This window comes from Sardina pilchardus, chromosome 20 (genome assembly GCF_963854185.1).
Source record: "Sardina pilchardus chromosome 20, fSarPil1.1, whole genome shotgun sequence".
Taxonomy (NCBI): Eukaryota; Metazoa; Chordata; class Actinopteri; order Clupeiformes; family Clupeidae; genus Sardina; species Sardina pilchardus.
In genome coordinates, this window is record NC_085013.1 from 15,246,521 (window position 1) to 15,266,476 (window position 19,956).

General features: G+C 45.7%; 1 protein-coding gene across 1 annotated transcript; it reads right to left on the bottom strand.

The window, feature by feature from the left end:
* Positions 1-662: 662 nt before the first annotated feature.
* trip11 (thyroid hormone receptor interactor 11) lies at positions 663-19,587 on the bottom strand. The gene is made up of 21 exons (XM_062522140.1): positions 18,936-19,587; positions 16,933-17,009; positions 16,687-16,797; positions 16,268-16,579; positions 16,088-16,156; positions 15,313-15,478; positions 14,494-14,778; positions 14,266-14,306; positions 14,082-14,180; positions 13,079-13,288; positions 9,915-12,935; positions 9,469-9,609; positions 8,770-8,963; positions 8,372-8,535; positions 8,009-8,112; positions 7,729-7,828; positions 6,655-6,736; positions 6,414-6,528; positions 2,966-3,088; positions 2,673-2,817; positions 663-2,030 (listed from the first exon to the last, which is right to left on the bottom strand). Exons 1-21 carry the CDS (start codon positions 19,072-19,074, stop codon positions 1,810-1,812), a joined length of 5,919 nt encoding a protein of 1,972 aa, XP_062378124.1. The 5' UTR covers positions 19,075-19,587; the 3' UTR covers positions 663-1,809.
* Positions 19,588-19,956: the final 369 nt, after the last annotated feature.

Here is a 19,956-nt window from a genome sequence, read left to right on the forward strand (position 1 = left end):
CAGTAAAAGGTCTGTTTCCATCTGGTAATGTCATTAAAATGATTTCCGCAGAGTAGTGTCCGAAATTAAGGCTTTTTTCCATGAAACCTCGGCCACCTGCTCTAGGATTCTACAACTAGAGTCTTCGAGGACAAACACTCCCTCATAAACTGACCACACTCAGCGTTTGGGGTCACTGGCCTACATTCTACAATTTTGTCTGTGCGTACATCCCAAAGACATTTGGAAACTTATTTCAGTGCTACCACTGACAGACCGTGGTGTCTATGAACTGCTATTATTGTTGTCAGTGGTTTTAAATAATGGATTTGTTTTGGCCTGGGTCAGCAGCACATTAATCAAAAACATTTCTGAAACTGATGTCTATATATAGTGCACATCACCAAAGTGAGAGGGAGATTCTTAGCCTATTTCTGTGTAATCATTACAGTATGTACTGAGATACTCTTAGCATGGTAGTAAGATACTCTCCCAATGCACCAGAACTTTTAGGAACCTGGGAAGAATACAAAGGTGCAAATGAAACTCAGGTCTGTGTCTTCATGGACATAACAAAGAAGGACCAAGCATTAGTATTTCATGGATGTAGGCTACTTGGTGGATAAAATGTGCAAAACAAGAACACTTAGATGTGAAAATGATGTACAACATGATTCATGGAAGAGATGTTTTTATTTTGCCAGAATAAACATTTTTAACTGATAGGCTTTTCATCATATTTGTCTGAGAGCTCCTCAATCTTGGTGAAAACGTATCAATTAAATTAAAAAGGGTAGGCTACTATGCAGACAACATGAGCAAAAACCTCTCACCCCAAACTATAAATTATATTGCCCAAATCATGAATATAGTACAAATAATTTGAAGGCATTGTGTAGTCTGTTTTGTAACAATATTCCCTTTCAGAAGCTCAGAGATTTAGGGAGGCAGTAGAGTAGCTATACAGCTTTCCAACTCCCAATATCATGTTGCCAATACACACAGAAAAATGTCCAGCGAAGTTTTTCTTTATTGTTATTTATTAAACAAAGAAGTCTAACCTTCATCCTGTAAACGTATTTATTCTTCTTGTGCAGCTAGCAGACTTTGTAAAAGTACATGTTTTAATCTTCACAAACCCAAAGGTTCATTCAATTTGATGAAAAAGTATGATTTGCGCACTTTCCACAGTGCAGGAGAATGAAAAATATCCATAATGTACAGGTTTAACAACATATTCATATCATGTTGCAAATACATAAGAGAGGCCACCAGCCTCAGCCACAATACCTTAGCCCTCTAGGATAGCTGTTGTTACTGTAACACTTTGTCATATCTGGCAACTGCCTAGAGAAAAAGGAAGAAAATAAAGGACAGAAAAATCTTTATGGTTTTAACTGAAGCAGTCAGCCATGTAAATCTTTATGTGGTTTTGCCAGACAACATCAGGGGGATCCCGCACCAGATAAATTGCACGTTTAAAATAACTAAATAATGAAAAAATCCTCTTGATTATGCGCTGCAGTGTTGGGATGTCTCAAGCCCAGACAATTTTTTTTTTCAACACTGGAAAGTGCTGTCTCAAACCAGATACCCACTGGTTTGGCACCCACTGCAAAAAAAGTCTAACTGTTGCCTTCCGACAAAAAGGAAGAGAGCAGTCTGGATGAACCACAAATAAGACCAGCCTCAAGGGCTGTGATGTCTGCATCTGTAAATTAGTGCTATAACCACTTGTCCTGGCTTTGCTTGTCCACGCTGCGCAGGCTGCATAGTGTCTTGAGGGCTGTGATTGGCTAAAGTGCTTTAGCGGGCACAGTCAGGCACCACTCATTGCTTGAGCAGGTCTTTGAGCACCGCCCCCCCACTGGCCTCGGCCGAGACGGGCACGGGCGTGAAGGTAGGAAGTGAGTCAGAGATGGGCTTCATCAGCAGGTGTCCACTACCTGCTCCACTACCACCTCCGGGGTTGAGCAAGGGCACTGCAGCTGAACGAGGAGCCAAGAAGGGGTTGGACTGTGAGGCTCGCTTGCTGGGTCCTCCTGCCCCACCTGTGGAAGGACGGATTAGTCAAGCTTCTGTAGGATCAAATTAACTTAATTTCATACAGTACTTCATTAGATGTAGACCCATTAATAATGACAAAAGCTTTAGTCAGAGCGGTTCCAGCAGGTTACCATGCTAACTTGTGTAGATATCTAGGCAATATAGTGTATAGGTGTTTTGAGATTACAAAGTAATGTTTACATCAAGACTTACTTTTTGACATTGTTTTCATTTCTACTTAATCTTTGCCTGTTTTAAGCTAAGACCTTGCATATACAGTCATACCTTCAATGATATGACCCATAACACCCTTTGGAGAACATAGCCTAAACAACTTTCTGCTTTCCACATTAACTCCTGTTAAAACATATCTAAGTGTAGCATCTTTATGAAGTCGTTTCATCATGTGATTTAACATGAAAACCCATCCTTCTTGTTCTAAAACTATTCCAGAAACTTCTTTGACAATGTAAAAAAAATCTGTCCGGCTATGTTTACTGGGTATTTCCAGACATGGAGTATGCCTGAAAAGGCTGTATTGAAACGTACTGTAGTGCGTTTGTGGTGGAGTCTCATCACTTTGCTTGTACGACTGAATTATAAGTCTCTGTAGTATTCTGGGTTGGGATGTCTGGCTGGTGCATTACCTGAGGCTGCTGCTGGCGTGCTGGCTGACATGCGACCTGGTGGAGGCGCCCCCAGGGGCTTGATGTCGTAGACAGGCAGCTTAGGTGCTGGAAGTGTAGGAGTCGACTCTATTTCCAGGAACTTCACAAACATCTCAGAGAAAGACTGTGGGACCCACAAACGCAAGCACTTAGTTTGAAAAGTTTCCCTTACTTCCTTCCTTTTGTCCAAAACACAGACTTCAAGGTATAGGTTTCATTAAATAAGCTTCCACTACATTCTTTTTCTCGTTAACTGGTTGGAGTGGACTTACCGAGTTGAAGCCCTGAGCCTGAGTTGGCCTCTGGGGAGTGTTGGGGACACTCTGGACGGCTCTCCCACCCAGCCAACTGGACATCCAGCCACTGACCCCACGTCGCCCCTCATCCTCCAGCATCTAATGAGACCAGTAAACAAACAGCACATACTGTAAATGAAACACTAAAAGACATCAGTCACAAATGCAGGGTCATAAAATAAAATAAAATGTACTTGAGTGTGTAAGGAGGGACTTTTAGAATAGCCTTTGTCCTCCTTGGATTAGCTGTGGCATGTGCATTTAGATTATTAGATGCAAGAAATCCATTAATCACCCAGACAAATTGTCCCTCTACATTTACTTCCTTAAAGACTTTGTTCTCTTTTGCAGGCATTTAAATATGGCATCCAAAAGGCAAACAAGGAAATAAAGAATGAGAAAGCCAATATTATCAGCATTAGTGACAGTTGGTACCTAGTAACAAATACATTCCTTTTCCTATAAACCCACACACAGCAGGGCTTCCTCTACTGAATCACCTGAGCCTCAACATAGCTGAGCAGTGTCTACTACTGCACAACGTTTAATTACTTCCAGTTGTTTTTGTCTTTTAGATCTTGGAAAGTTGCTATGAATGGACTTTAGCCAGTTCTCTCAAGTCCTCATTATACAAGACCAGATGATGCTTTTGCAATACTTATCAACCAAGGATGGACAGAATGTTGTCTTATGATGATCCCCAGTCTTTGCCAATGAAATGAGCTCATAATAATTTGTGAAAGTTGTTTAAGAATGGGCTCAGGGGGGTTAAGGAAATTAGAGTGAGAATTAATTTAGCCAAAGGCCTCAAAAAAAAAAAAAAAAAAACCTCATGTAGGGGTGTAACAGTGATTACTCAGTAGTCTATGTGACTTGTACTTCAGCATGATGATACAATCAAATGCGTCAGTAAAGAGGACGCACCAAACTAGCTGTAATCCGAGCGGTCTATAATTCTAATCCCATACATGTGTATGATTCAGCGAATTGCTCCTCATGGTCATCTAGCGGTCTATTGAGTGTTTACTATTAAACACTATTACGTGTATGTGCACTGTACTGACTCTGTAACTTTGCAACAGGCATAATGGCTCAGACTAACACATACAAAATCACATGGTGCTTCAGCAGCATGGAAGGAAGGGGTGTAATTTGATTGGCTGTTTGACTTCAAACCTTGCTAGCAAAGAGGCTAAATCCAAGGGGGAACTTGGCGTGTCTGTTAAGGTGCTGCACTTGCAATTTGTTTGTCAACCAAAAATTCAAAGTATGCGGGTTTGTATGGGTTTGTTAGCCCCAGTGTGGCTAAAGAAGATACACTATTTACTTGCAAGGAGGAAATCTGCACATGTGATAGTTGTTGTTCTAACATGGCATATGTTTTACTACAAAGAAGTTCCTGCAGCTGCTTTCTCAAGAATGAGATTAAAAGTTATTACCGTTTACTGTAATTTGCTGTAATTGGTTCTCATTTTCCGCTAAGAGAGAGAGAAGCAGCTGACTTCCAGGAAGATGAGGAGCAAAAGAGGGAGTCATCCTCTCTTACATGACCTTGGTCCCTGCGCGACCCTCAGATAAATGTTTGTAAGCAAACTCATGACCAGTGTCCCTTCTCACTGCTGGTGGGGTGAAAAAGAAGAGGACTGGACATGGATATCCCAAACAATCCATCCAAGAAACGCCTCCAGAGGAATTCAACAGAATCCTTTGGAAAGCCAAACAAATGATGACTTCAACCTCCTTGGTGGGGAGAAAATATCTGCACTTCAAAAAAAAGTAATAATAATAAAAAAAAAACTAAAGGGGGTAGAGGTTTCTGGGTCAGGATTTGGAAACAGCACTTGTGCTGTAAACAGACATCTTAGAGTGGAAAATTGCAATAGTGAAGGGAAGAGCTTGTGGTTGGGGGTTGGGGGGGGAAAGTGGGGGTGAGAACACTCTCAAGAGCAATAAAAGTGTAGAAAAAGCTTTCTGAGGAGTTGTAATCACATTTTGCCCCTCATTCTACAAATCTGTTTTTCTTTAAGGCAGTTGGGTAACACGGTCTGAATAGCTGGAAGCTGTCCCATCAAGCCTCAAACGCCAATGCAGTGAGGCTGAGGAAATGCTCTCAAAGCTGGGGTTGGCCTCAGACACTCCTCCTTACGACAAGACTGTTTTATGATGGTTGGTGTGGGGGAGTCTAGTGTCTGAGGTGTATTAGTCTATGCTAGCGACTGGAGGCTCCTATCAAATAATATACATTTCGAGTAGGAATTGCTTATATAACAGACCACCGAAAGGAATGAAATCACCATTTAATCAAGAACACTTCAAAATGATGCCAAGATGAACTGGACTGTGTACATTATTCTGCCCATCAACGTTTCTACTATGATGTGTGATGACAGGGCCAAGAATTTATCAGGCTAGAACTAAAGATTGGCAAACACTCAAAACCAAATACTTTTGGGGGAATATTATCAACTTGGACCCCAAAAATGCACTACATGAATATTTGTGTCTATAAAGCAACCTGACTCATTTTTAAATTCTAAAAATTGCAAGTGTGTTGAAAATGGCTAGCCAGAACACAAAAAAGCTTGGTTCTCAGCTGTTCTGGAATATCACCAAAGTTAAAAAGATAAGGTCCCAGAATATATTTAGCTCAACAGAGGTCCACATTTCTGTCGTATTACTCTTGCACCCTAATCCAATGGTCTCCAATAGCCTGCCCTGATCTTGTTTAATTCTAGGAAATACTCTTATCTTATTCTAATATCTTAAGTGTAGAGGAAACAATGACCCCCTTAGAGAAAGATTCATTCTTGTTTTGCTCTACAACTAACATCCTGGCCACGCAATGCCATTTATGAGGATCAATTGTATCTGCAGATGATATTATTTAGTACTGAACATCAACATTAGTTTATATTCAATTATTATCTAAAGTTATTTCATAATGCTGAACAAATTGTGAGGCCATCTCTCTTGGCACGGATCCAACAACAACAAATGACCAGCAGAACTTTGACAAAGAAATAATTTCACTCCGCTGGTAGCGGGTATCTGTAGTAAAACACCCATGAGAAACGGGGATCTATCCCAGTCCCTTGATGTGACGGCTGTGAGGTCTTGCTGAGCTAATGGTGGTTTAATACCACAAGGGAGCTGAGAAATCGCGGCGTGCACTGATTCATACTCATGCAAGTCAACATGATTGAGGAAGGACAGAGAGGCATGTTACGAAAGACACTGACCTCATGGACCATGTCAAAGGTCAAGGCAACATACAAATTAGAAAAGAGACATCATCAATTCAGGAAGAATACAGTCCGATACATGTAGCGGTTGTTTTCGTACAGAAACCTCGATGTCTTATACCTACTTATGTGTATATGTTAGTGTGTGTGTGTGTGTGTGTGTGTGTGTGTATTTGGCTTACGTTGTCGACTTCATCTCGGTCAACTCCAAGAACACTACCCATGAGCCTCAGCACCTCTGGACGCTTGTTTCTCGGGGTGTGGAAGTACCCCATGAACAAGTTCCGCATGAGTACCCTGCGGGCACAAAAAACATCCTTCTTCTACTTGTGCTCATATTCTCAGGAGACTGACTGTCATGCCGTATTCATTTACAATGTGTTTATTATGCTCGTAAAACATTATGAGCGGTATTCAACTTACTTGTCCACTTTGCCCTCGGTGCTGTTGAGCAAGTTCACTAACTTGTTTTGGGAGTCTTCAAGCATCTCCTGCCTCACGCTCACTGCAAGAGTACACACACACACACACACACACAAACATTCTTATCTCACCGCTCTTGCACTCCGCTACTTTCCAGATGTCTGGGACAGGCCTGACCTGAGGGATTAATTCTCTGTCTGAGTGTAGCGGCAGAAAGGGACCAGGAAGACATGCCAAAGTAAAGGCCCCCGTCAGCACTGGCCCTGGCAGCGCAGGACAAAGCGCCCTGTCAGCCGGAGCATAGCCTTATTTAACCATTTCACACAGCCATTTGGCAGAACAAACAAGCCCCAATCTCAAATGCCTGCCTTGCAGTGCCCAAGGAATTCGGCAATCATACAGGGGAGAAAGTAAGGGGGTGGGGGGGGCCGTGCGTGGGGGGGGTATGGTGGGCCGTGGGTGGAGAACACGGTAAGAACGTCTGAGAATGTCGTGTGATGTCATTTTGAGAAGTGTGATACGAGTGGCTTGGTCTGGGAAAGGGCAACCCTGCTGGGTCAGCAGCAGGCTCTGAAGAGTGATGGATTTTATTTATGTTATTCCAGTGGGCCAGATAAGCTCCGTCGGGCCGCGCCTGCCTGCGAAGGTGGAGGAAAAGGGCCCAGGGGTGGGCGGCCATGGAGAAGAGAAGGCAGATCTGGGTTTGGCTCGCCGGCAAAAGGTTATAAAACATACGTGCTGTCAGCGAGTGCCTGTGAGGAATTTCAGACGCACGCACCCACGCCGCCTCCAAAAGCCGAGACACACGTAGCAGATGCATTCAGCGCTCTTCTGCCAGCGATCTCAGACAAGGGATCACTATACTCAGATAAGGTTTAAGTCTGGTGACTTAACATTAATGCAGGCATGTGGTGACCATTTAGGCCTATTTAGCTCAAAAACTGAATTACATAAGGTAGAAATATGAGATTACTACATGCACAACAGTCATTATGAAATACCCAACTCTCAAGCAAGGAATTAAAAAGTTACGACTAAATATCATCCAAATTCAAAATGGTATGGTCAATAAACCTTGTTTTTTCAGATCTTCTAACTGCTCCTCCTTGAGATCCAACTGGTCGGTCAGTCTGGAAGCTGAATCCAACGCAGCAGTGGCCTCATCAAGGTTCAGCTGCAACACGGCACACACACACACACACACGCACAAACACGCATGGACACAATCAATGAGACAGGATCACAATCATTAGCGAGGCTGCAGTACAACAGTAAATGACGCAATGCCATGACAACGACACAACAACCGGCACAGGTGGGAGTGTAATGAGCACAGGGAAGTGTGTCCATGTACCTTCAGGGCTGCAGCTTCATCCGCCAGTCTCTCTGCCTTCCTCCTCCACTCCTCCTTCTCCCTCTTGTGCTTGTCCAGCTCTGCCGAGTACATGGCCTTCTCCTCTGTAAAGAGAGAGGGCTAAGTGTTATGATGTAGGGAAAACAACAAGTCAGGAGCCAAGCAAGTCAACATGATAGGACAACATAGTCAAATCTACTCACAGTACGAACGTCAGTCATAGGACTATCCTAATAATTTAGTGCAAATTTGCAACTGTCAACATCAAATAATAGATAATATACAAACAACAGATATGCATCATGTTCACCGATATCCATATTATAGAACATCAGACTTTGGCAAGGAAGTGACGTGTCTTGCCTTGCTGGAACTGCTCTAGCACCATCTGCAGGTTGGTAAGGGACATGGCGTACTGGTTGACCTGCTCCTGGGCCGTGCGCAGCTGCAGCAGAGCCTCGTCTCTCTGCTTGATCACCCCGTTCAGCTGCTCCTGCAGTGACTCCACCTGCAGACTGGCCTGCTGACTGCACGTGTGCACAAGCACAAAGACAACAGGGTGAGCTAGAGTATGGAGGCAACTCAGGACAAACCACTTCCTCTGCCCCTTTGTTCAATCACAGAAACTCATTGCTACTTAAAGAAAAAATATATATATACTGTATAAACAGCCCTCAAGATGTAGACAACTTCACAGTACTTGGACAGTGGCTATTAAAAGGTGTATCTGAACTCATAAGATCACATTCAAGTCCTCTTACCTGGCGTTTTCCACTGCACTGGAGGACGACGCCAGCCTCTCATCTAGCAGCGTGACCCTCCGCCTCAGTTCCGCCTCGCGGTCCTCAGCCGCCACCACCTCCCGCGTGTACGACTCCTCCATCTCCAGCAGGTGGTTGCGCAGGCGCTCCAGTTCCTGCTGCTGCCGTTGCCCCTTCTCCCGCAGGTGCTGCATCTGCAGTGACACGAGGCACACGCATGCGTTAAACACGGCGGGTTTTTAAATACATGGTCAAGACTGCACTCATCGTTTCACTGTATGAGCCATTACACCTTAGAAAATAAAAATAAATTATAAAAATAATAATCATAGTAAGAGAAAGCACAATAAATTTTATTATGCTGCATTATGTATTATGATACTTGAAGCTGTAAGGGACTATGCTATAACATTATCATCCTTCCTGAGGGCATTAATGTGAACAGATAGAACAGTACCTATACACCAACAGTATGAAAGTCAATATGAGGCACCATTAATACTTTCTAACCCTTTATAAATGTGTTTATAATGCTCTATGGATACTGATGTTAAGTACAGTGCAGTAAATGTACAGTAAATGTTACTGTACATTCCATCTACGTGGACAGAAAGACCAGTGAACCCCCTAGCTGGTGATGAAACCGCATCACAAAATCAGTATTTAAAGCCAGGTCAGTGACGGTGTTGTCCATCGCACCTCGCTGTGGACCGCTGTGGTCTCCATCTGCTTCTGTTTGAGTGCCAGCATCACTTGGTCCCTCTCCTGCTGAAACATGACCGCCTTCTCCTGCATGGACCTCACCTCGTTCAGCAACTGGTTCAATTCACCCGACTTGCCCTGTTGGACGATATCAAGCACATCTGAATACAAACACTAGCAAGACTATCCAAAGAAATATGAAACCCTGGTGCTTGAAATATTTTCCTTCAGCACCTGAACCTTTACGGTCTGGCAGACCCCCTTTTGTTTTTCAGAGATGTCTAAGCTGTCTGGGAATGTGGAATTTGTAATTTAAGGAAACAAAAACCTGTTGAAAACTCCCACTGCAGACATACCAATGACACTGTCCTTCACAAGTCGCTTGAGGTAACTCAAGTGTTGAACCTGAGATTAAAAGTTGAACGTGCCATATAATGACTCACCTGTTCTCTGTCCTTCAGCATCTTCTCCATAGCAGCAGACTTCTCAATGGCCGAATTACACTGGAACTCCTTTTCGCGCAGCAGCATGGACACCTGCATGTTCGTCTCCTGGAGTGCGCGGAACTCTGACTCTTTCTCCCGCGAGCGTGCTGCCACCGCCTCGTTCTCCTCGCGGAGCTTGCGGGCGTCCAGCTCCAGGATGAGTGCCCGCTCCTTCAGGTTGGTAACGGCCTGCCGCAGCAGCTCGTTGTCGCTCTCGCGGTTCCGCAGGCTCTCGGTCGTCTGGTTCAGCTGCTCGCCCTTCGACTGGATCAGCAGGTCCTTCTCCCGGAGCGAGCGCTGGACCGACTCCAGCCGTCCGTGGAGCTGCCGCACCTCCTCCGCTTTCCCCCGTTGTTCACCTTCAGAGGCAGCGGCTGCGTCCGACAGGCGCCCGTTATTCTCCTGCAGTGTCCGGACAGTGACATCGTGCTGTGCCAGCTGCCGACGGAGGGTTTCCAGTTCCTGTCTCAGTGCCTCGTCTGTCACTGCTGCCCCCTGGTGGCTGGAAGACTCAACTGCAACTGGAGGGGCAGCCATCTGCGGTGGGGCCATAACCATCGTATCAGGGCTCTGTGCTACACTATCGAGTCTCCCCAGTAAGACATCTTTGGTACTGCTGAGTTGACTAATACTCTGCTGCACGTGGGCCAGCTGCTGGCTCAGAGAGCCCAGCCTTCTCTCCTTTTGCTCATAGCTCTGGATGAGTCGGGCATAGTCACCGGACAGACGGGAACTGCAGGCGCTGTCCGCGGTCACCTGGCCCTGCAGCTTGAGCAGCTCCTCATGGAGCTGCGCGGACTCGTGCTGCATGTTCTTCACGGTGGTGATCACCTGCATCTTCCACTCCTCCATCTTCTTCACCTGCTGCTTCAGAGTATCTCGCTCCTGTAGCAGTTCCTCAAACTGGTTGCTGCTCACGCCGCCGCCACCCAATCCGCCACCGCCTGAGTCTGCGGCCGACGACGCCTGCAGGACAGTCACCAATGTCTGGCACTTCTGTGTCAACGCGTCGATCTCGATGTCCTTCTCGCGGATGATGCGGGACAGGTTCTGGATGGTCTCGCGGAACATCTCCTGGCTCCCCGAGGGATCGCTGGAGGAGGAGAGCCGGTGGTTCTCCTGCTGGAGCTTCAGGAGAGCCGCCTCCTTTCCGGCCACCACGTCCATGAGGTGGTGGTAGTCGGAACGCAGCTGGCTGTTCTCCCGTGTCTTCTCATTGAGCACGGCAAGCACCTGCTCCCGCTCCACAGCGTAGGCTTGCAGCTGCTGCTGGAGGAAGAGCACGTCCTGGTTGTGGCCTCCGACGCCACTCATGGACACTCGCGCGTGGAGAGCCTGGATCTCCAGGTCCTTCTGCCGCACCATCTGAGACAGCTTCCCCACCTCGTCCCGGGACACCACCAGCTGGTCCAGCTGTTTGGTCAGGGAAAGGTTCTTCTCATTCAGCTGGCTAATCTCGTTCTCTTTCTCCTTGATGCCTTTCACCAATTTCTCAATCTCCACCTTTGAGAAGTCGTGCTTCTCGTTGCCGTTCTCCCTGCCGAGTGACTGGGTCTTGTCGTCCTCCTGCAGAATCTCCCGGCTTGGTGGGGATTGGAGCTGTGTCTCCGCTGTCTCCCGGAGTCGAGCAATCTCCTCATCCTTGGTGGTAATGAGCCGCTCGTAGTTGAGGGTGCTCTGCTCGTGCCGCGAGCGGGCTTGCTCTAGCTCACTCTGGGACTGGAGTAGAGTGCCCCGCTGCTCCTCCGCTGCTGCCCTCAGGGACTGAGCTTCCCCATCCAAACGATCCCGAGCCGCTTTCAGCTGGGTAACCTCCGTCTCTAGCTCCGTGATGATGTCCAGTGTCCGGGGCTCGGACATGGGCTGTGGACGGCTCTGCTGGTCTTTCAGCCTATCAATTTCCTCCTTCAAGTGGCTGTTCTCCTCCTTCATGGCACCTAGCTGCTTGTCCTTGTCCTCCACCGAACGTCTCAAGGACTCGCTGTCCTGATTCACTCTGGCCACGGTTTCGTCCATCTCCCTCTGTGTCTCTGCTGCCTTTGCTTTGAGTGTCTCGGCAAAGGCATCCTTCTCTTGCAGGAGCTCGGTCAGCTGCTTCTGCCCAGCCACGGTGATGGAGAGCATCTCGTTTGTGTCCTTGTGGTCGGCTGTCAGCTGCTCCATGTCCCTCCTCAGCTGACCAATCTCCAGGTCCTTCTCCTGGTTGAGTTTGACTGTTCGTTCGTGTTCGGTCTGCAGGGCAGAGGCATCCATGGACCGAGCTCGGCTCAGTTCCTCAATGGTTTGCTGGTATTGCTTGGTCTGGTCTGAGATGCGCTTCTCAGCTTGGGACAGCTCGCCCTCCAGCTGGCTCTTCTCCAGTTTCAGGGCTTCGATGCGGGTGTCCTTCTCCAGCACGACCCTGTTGAGGGCAGCCTGGCCATCTCGCATCTGCTTACTGAGATCCTCCACTTTAGCCAGCATCTGGGTGCCCTCTTCCTTCAGCCGACGATTCTCTATCTTCATCTCATAGTCATCAGATTTCACCCTCTCGTGGGAGTTTCTCATCTCTGCCAGCTCCATCCTGATCTCCTCCAGCTCTCTCTCCTTGTCATCAAGCTCCGTTCTGTGTCCTTCCATTTCACTCTCTTTCTCCCCAGCGTCTCCCAGCTTGTGTCGGATCGATTCCAGATCGCTCTCTCGTTCCTTCAGTGTTGCCCTCAGCTCGGAGGCCTCGTGTCGAATCTCTTTGGCCTGCTCATGTGACTTGCTCAGTTTGTCTCTCAACTCCTTCACTGTAGCCTCCAGCTGTTGTTTGCCCATGTGCAAGTCATTCAAGGTAAAGGCACTTTGGCTGAGTTTCTCCTTCATGGCCTCAAGTTCTTGCTGCAGCGCCCCCTTCTGGTCCTGGGCAGCACTGAGCTCTGACTGCAGATGAGTAATTTCATCATCAGCGTCTGTTCTTTGGCGAGAGAGCTGATCCTTTAGAGCGATCAAATGCTGCAGGGACAAAAGAGTAGGGAGACATTTCATATTTGCAACATACTTTGTAATGAAGAATAGTTGTATTTTTTATACATTTCATCCAAATATTCAAGTACTAAATGAAAGATGTAAATGTAACTGTCAGTGACATGACAGACCTGTGTGGCCTCTTGGTTCTGCCCATCTAGTTCCTCCAGCTCTGCAGCGAGAGTGTCCTGATCTAGTTGAGCTTGAGTTAAAGCCTGTTCCTTCTTCTCAAGCTGGGCCTTCAGCTCTGCCACCTCCCCCTGGTCTACACCCCCGGGCTCTCCGACTGCAGCCGTTGCTGAACTCTCCTCTGCAATCTGCAGTCTCGCTGCTAAGGCATGCTGCAGTTATGAAAACAGGAAAATAGCATGTCAGTCAGTTTACTCTGATCTCAAAGGGGCAATAAAATGAAAATAAAACAACAACATTTAATGAGCAAGATAATGGGACAACAAATGAGCTTTCATTTCCACATTGAAGTGGTCGTAGAAACGGACAAATGAACAATCCACACTTTTCTTCCATTAGTAAAACCAAACAGTACATCTACACAGGACTCCTGGTGGTGGTTACGTTGTGAACAGTGTATTGTAACATGTGCCCTGTGTCGCCCTTATAGCTTCTTTGAATTCTATATAGGGTATTGAAGGCAAAACTAATTCACTTCTTCCTCGTATATAACGTTGGTTTCTCGTAAAAAAGTATAGTTAGCATGTCGGTTGGAGGGAAGCTAACGTTCGAGGGGAGATTTCCCATAATGTTTGGATAAGAAGCTGAGTGAGCCTGCACGAAAACCATGACAGAAAGTCATTCGCAAGATCAGTGAAAATGTGTGTAGCCTACGGTAGCCTACTGTTTGATAGGGTAAAGCATTACCTAGAGGCAAGTAAACTAATAATAATATTAAAAACGAACGTTAACAATTTCAGAGGTTTTCGATCTATCAGACGAGTTACAGCAATGTGCAGGATGGCTAACGTCACGAAGCGAGTACGAGTCTGCGCAGTACGACGGAAAGTAAACGGAATTTTGTTTCAGCCCCCTTCCATTGAGAACAACGGAGTCTGTTTGTCCATTTCTTTTAGGTCTATGATTACCACACATACTGTACATACAGCTGAGATTAGCACCCACCATTTCTTTTTCCAGTTCCTCCTTCTCAGTTTTTAGTGTTCCAATTATTGTGTTGAGCTCCAAGATGTCTGCATGTTCAACCTCATCCTTGGGCTCACTCTGAAATAAAGTAAAATGCTGACAGCACAGTAGAAATTGCAATAACAGATGTCATGAATAAAAACAGGCAAAAAAATATACAAACCTCAATGAGGCCTTTTAACCTCGTTATCTCTTTCTCTGCCCCTAAAACACGAAAACAAAAACACAGAAAAGAGATTACTGTTATTGATCACATTTCTAGTATGACTGTTAACCTATTTTCAACTGAAAAGCAGGCTCTGCCCACTATGCTTAAATGAAGATAATGAATGCCAAAGTAAAAATAGCGCTGAAGAACTGAAACAGTTTTTGCTATTTTCGATATTTTTACCATTGAGTGCCTTCTTTAGCATCTGGATCTCTGCGTCCTGCTGGGACTTGAGCATGGCCTTGCCCTCCTGCTCCTGCACACGAGCCTGTAGCTCGCTCACGGAGTTCTGCAGGCGGCTGTAGTTGCTCATCAGCTCCGCGTTCTCCGCCCGCGCCTCGTCTTTCTCCTGCTCCAGCGCGGCGCGCTGTCGAGAGGCCTCCTCCAGGCTGGCTGTCAGCTCGCGCAGCCTCTCGTCTTGCCGCTCGAGTCCTGGAGGGTTCGGGGAGGCTGGGCTGAGGTTGCCACCTGGGAGAGGAGGAGATAATTGAGTGATGGATGTAAGGATTGGCATCGACATACAGAAGCAGAAGCCTAAGCTGGTCAACCAAAGTCAGTTACTGTGGGGACAATGTCTGCTGCTATGTTTTGAGTACAATGCGTGCATTGGAAATGTTTTGTTTTGAACAGCTGGGGCAAATCTACCTAATCAGAACCACATACACTGCATTCCAAACAGCCTGCTGTGCCTTCTCGTGCCTGTGCTGTCCTCAAGAATTGTAGGAATTCTACAAATTATTTTAGCCAGGTTATGTTTACATTGCTTAAAATTTCATAAAAGCTCCTGCTGACAGAATGAGAAAACATGTAATTAGTTAAAAGCCCAGGCAGGCAGTGTTTTCTGGTTTGATCCAGATCTCAGTCCTCCAGAGATAAGTGGCATAAGTGAAATCAGCTTAGCTTTAATGCGGGTGAAATCAATGAAATTGGCCTTGTTCATCCTTTCCAGCATGAACGTATGGCTTTGGCACTCTGTGACCCAATCCCCAGGATGGTGCTCACCACTCTGCAGCTGCTCCTCCAGCTCCTCAATGCGCTCCTCATACTCGGCCAGCTCCTGTCGGTGTCTGCGCGTGACCTCGGTCAGCTTCTGTCGCTGGACATCCTGCAGAGCGGTCAGCTCATGCTGGTGCTGGTCCATCTCATGGCCCATAGTCTCCCTCAGCTCCTGGGGAATAAAGTGGAGAAGAGAGAATGAGAAAGTGTGTGTGTGTGTGTGTGTGTGTGTGTGTGTGTGTGTGTGTGTGTGTGTGTGTGTGTGTGTGTGTGTGTGTTTTCAATTTCAATCTGCTTAATTTTGATTTATATACCCAACAACTGACAATGTCTCAACATGATTCATAGAGCACAGACCAGAGTAAGATCTAATAGTTAAAGAACAGTTACACTTCCAATGCTGTTTATGGGCATACGTGGATGCATCAACTGTAAAGTTTATATGCCACAATATTGTACTTGGTTTTCATAGGCATCCAAAAAACAGTCTGGTGGGTTGGACTGCCTTTTAATCTTTGTGTGCAAACATAGTATATCTGACCAAACTATATTGTCAGATAATTGTCAACATACAGCCAAATATAAACAAATCTAACGAGACTGAGATCTAATGAGTCTGAATTCAATCAATTACATTACATTTGGCTGACACTTTTTAACCAATGTGACTTACAAAGAGTACAAATTCAAGAGTAAAGCAGCAAGTGGATAAGGTGGCCTAACATTATATAGTAACTACTCTCTCTAACTGCCTAGTGTCTTGTGCTTAGGGTGCTCATACCTTAACTGTCCTCTGCAGCTTAAGCATTTCATCCTGCTCCCCACTTTCTCCTCCTGATGCTTTGGAGGCCTGAATCAAAAACATGAGTGACATTGTCATCATCAAAGTCTACGTAAAATATTCCAGTGATTAATATGACCTACGACTAAAGGGAGGTTGAGGAATGTAGGTGCTCTCTACCTGAGCCAAACGTCTCCAGTGGGACGTCTCTGACTCCAGCCGCAGGACCTCGTTGGACAGGCGGTTGATCTCCTGTTGGGACCATAGCACGTCGCTCAGGTCCATCTCGTCGCCATGGAAGCCTTGGTGCGCACCGCTGTGGTGGGTCATGAAGGATGAGGAGGTGGTGGTGGTGGTGCTGGCTGAGGTGGTCACGGGAAGCATAGCGGGTCCCGAGGAAAGGGAGGAGGACACATGCTGGGCCGAGCGCTCCAGTTTCTGCACCTCCTCCTGCAGGGCACCCTGCCGAGCTTTGAGGTGGCTGATTTCCACCTGATCACAAACAAAATCATTGTATACATGCCGAACAAACCTGATTAACAGGTCTTCACAGCTATTTCCTTTTGTTGAGCTCTGTATAGGGACTGGATGGTGGATACCTCTTTCTGTTGCAGACGGTGTCTATATTCTGAAGACAACTGTTTGTTCTGTAGCTCAGACCCTTCAAACTTCTCCTCCAGTTCTGCATGGATCTTCCGTAGACGGTCATACTGTGGTAGGACAAAACTCACATGTGATAAGCGTGTACACACATCAGAAAGGCAATTTACAACAACAGTCAAAAACCAACCATTCATATTCAATGAAGCAAAACATGCATGATCAGCAAGCAAAACTCAGCACACCTCAGATTTCTGTGCAGTGAAGGCAGTTTCCAGTTCCTCCAGCCTAGACTTAGACACCTGCAACTCTGTGGTAGCATCTGTCAGAGAAAAAAAATAATTGTGTAAGAGTCATGCCAAGTACCATAACATCATGTTTTTATACCTGGAATTAACCTACCTTCTAATTACAAGAAAGCATAGGAGACTGTACCATGTGCATATCTGAGTAGCATGAGGGGAAGTCTGTTGAACTGTTTCAAAAATACAACTTAAGCATATTCTCCTTTCAACTTCTGAAAATAATGTTAATTTGGAGTAAAGTAAAAAAAAGGGCATTTACATGGCAAAAAGTAGTCCAAATGTGCATCTTCTTTACATGTTGCGTACATCAAGGATGTGACTGTCCCTTTAAACTGTGCCATGCCAGAGGAATCTGATCGTCTAAAATCAAGTTAGGTGCTTTATCTCAGCCTTGGAGAGATAGCAGTGCATGTGACACCACTCAACTGCTACTGGCTGCACATGACTGTGCAATGAGCTTAAAGGGATATTCCGCCATTTTTGGAAATACGCTCATTTTCCACCTCCCCTCGAGCAAAACAATCGATATTTACCTTGTTCTCGTTCATCCAGCCATTCTGTGAGTCTGGCGATACAACTTTTAGCTTCAGCCTAGCATAGATCATTGAATCGGATTAGACCATTAGCTTCTCGCCTGCTAGCTTCATGTTTAAAAGTTACTAAGATTTCTAGTAATTTTCCCATTTAAAACGTGTCTCCTCTCAAGTTAGAAAGTGCAATAAGACCAACTGAAAATGAAACCTGGCGTTTTTCTAGGCTGATTTGACATGGAACTACACTCTCATCTGGCGTAATAATCGAGGCAACTTGCAAACGTACCATAGGCGCAGTGATATCGTACGCAGCATCTGAAAATAGTCCCCATAGACAACAAGCAATAGTAGTGCCAGTAGTGTGCAAGTTGCCTTGATTATTACGCCAGATGAGAGTGTAGTTCCATGTCAAATCAGCCTAGAAAAACGCCAGGTTTCATTTTCAGTTGGTCTTATTGCACTTTCTAACTTGAGAGGAGACACGTTTTAAATGAGAAAATTACCAGAAATCTTAGTCACTTTTAAACATGAAGCTAGCAGGCGAGAAGCTAATGGTCTAATCCAATTCAATGATCTATGCTAGGCTGAAGCTAAAAGTTGTATCGCCAGACTCACAGAATGGCTGGATGAACGGGAACAAGGTAAATATCGATTGTTTTGCTCGAGGGGAGGTGGAAAATGAGCGTATTTCCAAAAATGGCGGAATATCCCTTTAACAAATGGTCTACCATGCACTCTCAGCTTATTGTGTTTCCCGGCCAAATTTGAGTGCTAACTATGTGTCCTAATGATTTGATATTTCTCCAGACTGAGAATCATAACAGCGCGATTGGACCCTATCCAATAATATGCCGGCTCTACCGGTGAGCTCAAATTGTTTAAATCCATGTCATCATAGCCTCGTCTTTGACAGGTGACGCATGCGTTGTTATCTATCGATGTCTACATGCAGTGCTGGAATGAGATGATCAAAGTTCTCTGTCCGTGCTGTCGGTTGTAAGGTGTGTTTACTTTTGACAGCGAAAGAGGCGACATGTTTACTCAAAGACAAACGATACAAGACGGAGCAGCTCCATGTACAAGTTTCACTGCTATTTGGCTCACCATGTCTGGAAAGACATGTCTCAAACTAGACATTTCACCAGAGAAACCACACATCGTTAACGTTATCATATATCATATTTCCTTGACTTAGTTCAGATAATATCGCAACAGCTTTTAAATTCTGTCAATCAAGCGCAACTGTGAAGTTCCCTGGGCGCTGCAATGTAAGATAATGTATGTCATGTATAATAATAATGTAATAATAATCCATATGGTAACTTGGGACATATGTCAACGTTAGCTGACATCTGACCTACAGCGTTCTCTAGCCTGCTAACGTTAGCTCTGCAACTGAAGTATACTCACCTCCAACTTCCTCCGCCCCTTCTAGAAGTATGTCTTTGGTGAAATTTGATATTTGTCCTGTAAATGATGAAAGACTCCCACCGACCTGGCCGAGTGACTGGCCAAGCCCAGAGCCTATTCCACCAAGCCAGGAAGACATGGCCACTCAGTCAAAACAATGACAGGGTGGGCAGGTTTGCTAACTAGTGGTAACGTTAGCTAATTTAGCTTGCTACTTAAAGCTAAGTGTACGGTGGTCCAGTCCTAGGGCTTTTGACGTCCTTGGCACAGCAGAAACAGCCTATTTTCATCTGTACATATCTCAAGGGTGCACTGTCAATTCAGCTCCAGATCAGTCCCAGGTCAGATATTTTTGGCTTGGTCTCCACATCGAGAAATCTTTAGGGGCACCGGTGGTAACTTGGCTTGCTAGCAATCGCTAGCTAAGTATTTTGCTCCGTGGACGGTTCCAGCTGTACCTTAGCAAATTCGTTGTAAAATTCAAAGAAAGCCCGCACAACTGACTCAGTAGAATAAAGTCGATTAGTCCTGAATAAACCGTTTGGTCCTGTGGCATTGCGATGTCCCCTTTCCAAGATATTTACACTTTATTTAGGTTGCTTTTCACGTCGACAACTGCCACCTCGACTGCAGCCATCACAGCTGCGACGTGTACGTCAGAGTGTACGTGGAACGCAACAAGGAATGATGGGAACGTGGTGGACCAACATTACCCAGTATGCACAGATAGCAGGCTGAACTAGACTGCTCCAAAGATCCTGACAGAGATGAACCCCCAGTGGTTGTGTCAAGTGCCTCTACATTTTCAGATGGCTGCAGCTTTGTAGATGACAGAGAGATAATTTACACCTTGCATTAAAATGCCTCTTTTTTGGGCTGTAAGATTGCTAACTAAAAGCTTAGAGGTTAGTTTAACTAGTTGGCAATGATTTGCCTGCACATTTCTAGACCTAGCTATCATATTGCCAAAAGTATTGGGTCACCTACCTTGACTCCCACATGAACTTAAGTGATATCCCAT

What these genes read in the sequence shown, in the direction of transcription:
- trip11 (XM_062522140.1), bottom strand. Translation starts at nt 19,074, where the DNA reads ATGTCTTCCTGGCTTGGTGGAATAGGCTCTGGGCTTGGCCAGTCACTC. An exon ending in ACTGGAGACGTTTGGCTCAG is followed by an intron (nt 16,157 to 16,267) that starts GTAGAGAGCACC and finishes TTTTTGATTCAG; the next exon opens with GCCTCCAAAGCATCAGGAGG. An exon ending in TGCTGAAGGACAGAGAACAG is followed by an intron (nt 9,610 to 9,914) that starts GTGAGTCATTAT and finishes ATCGTCCAACAG; the next exon opens with GGCAAGTCGGGTGAATTGAA.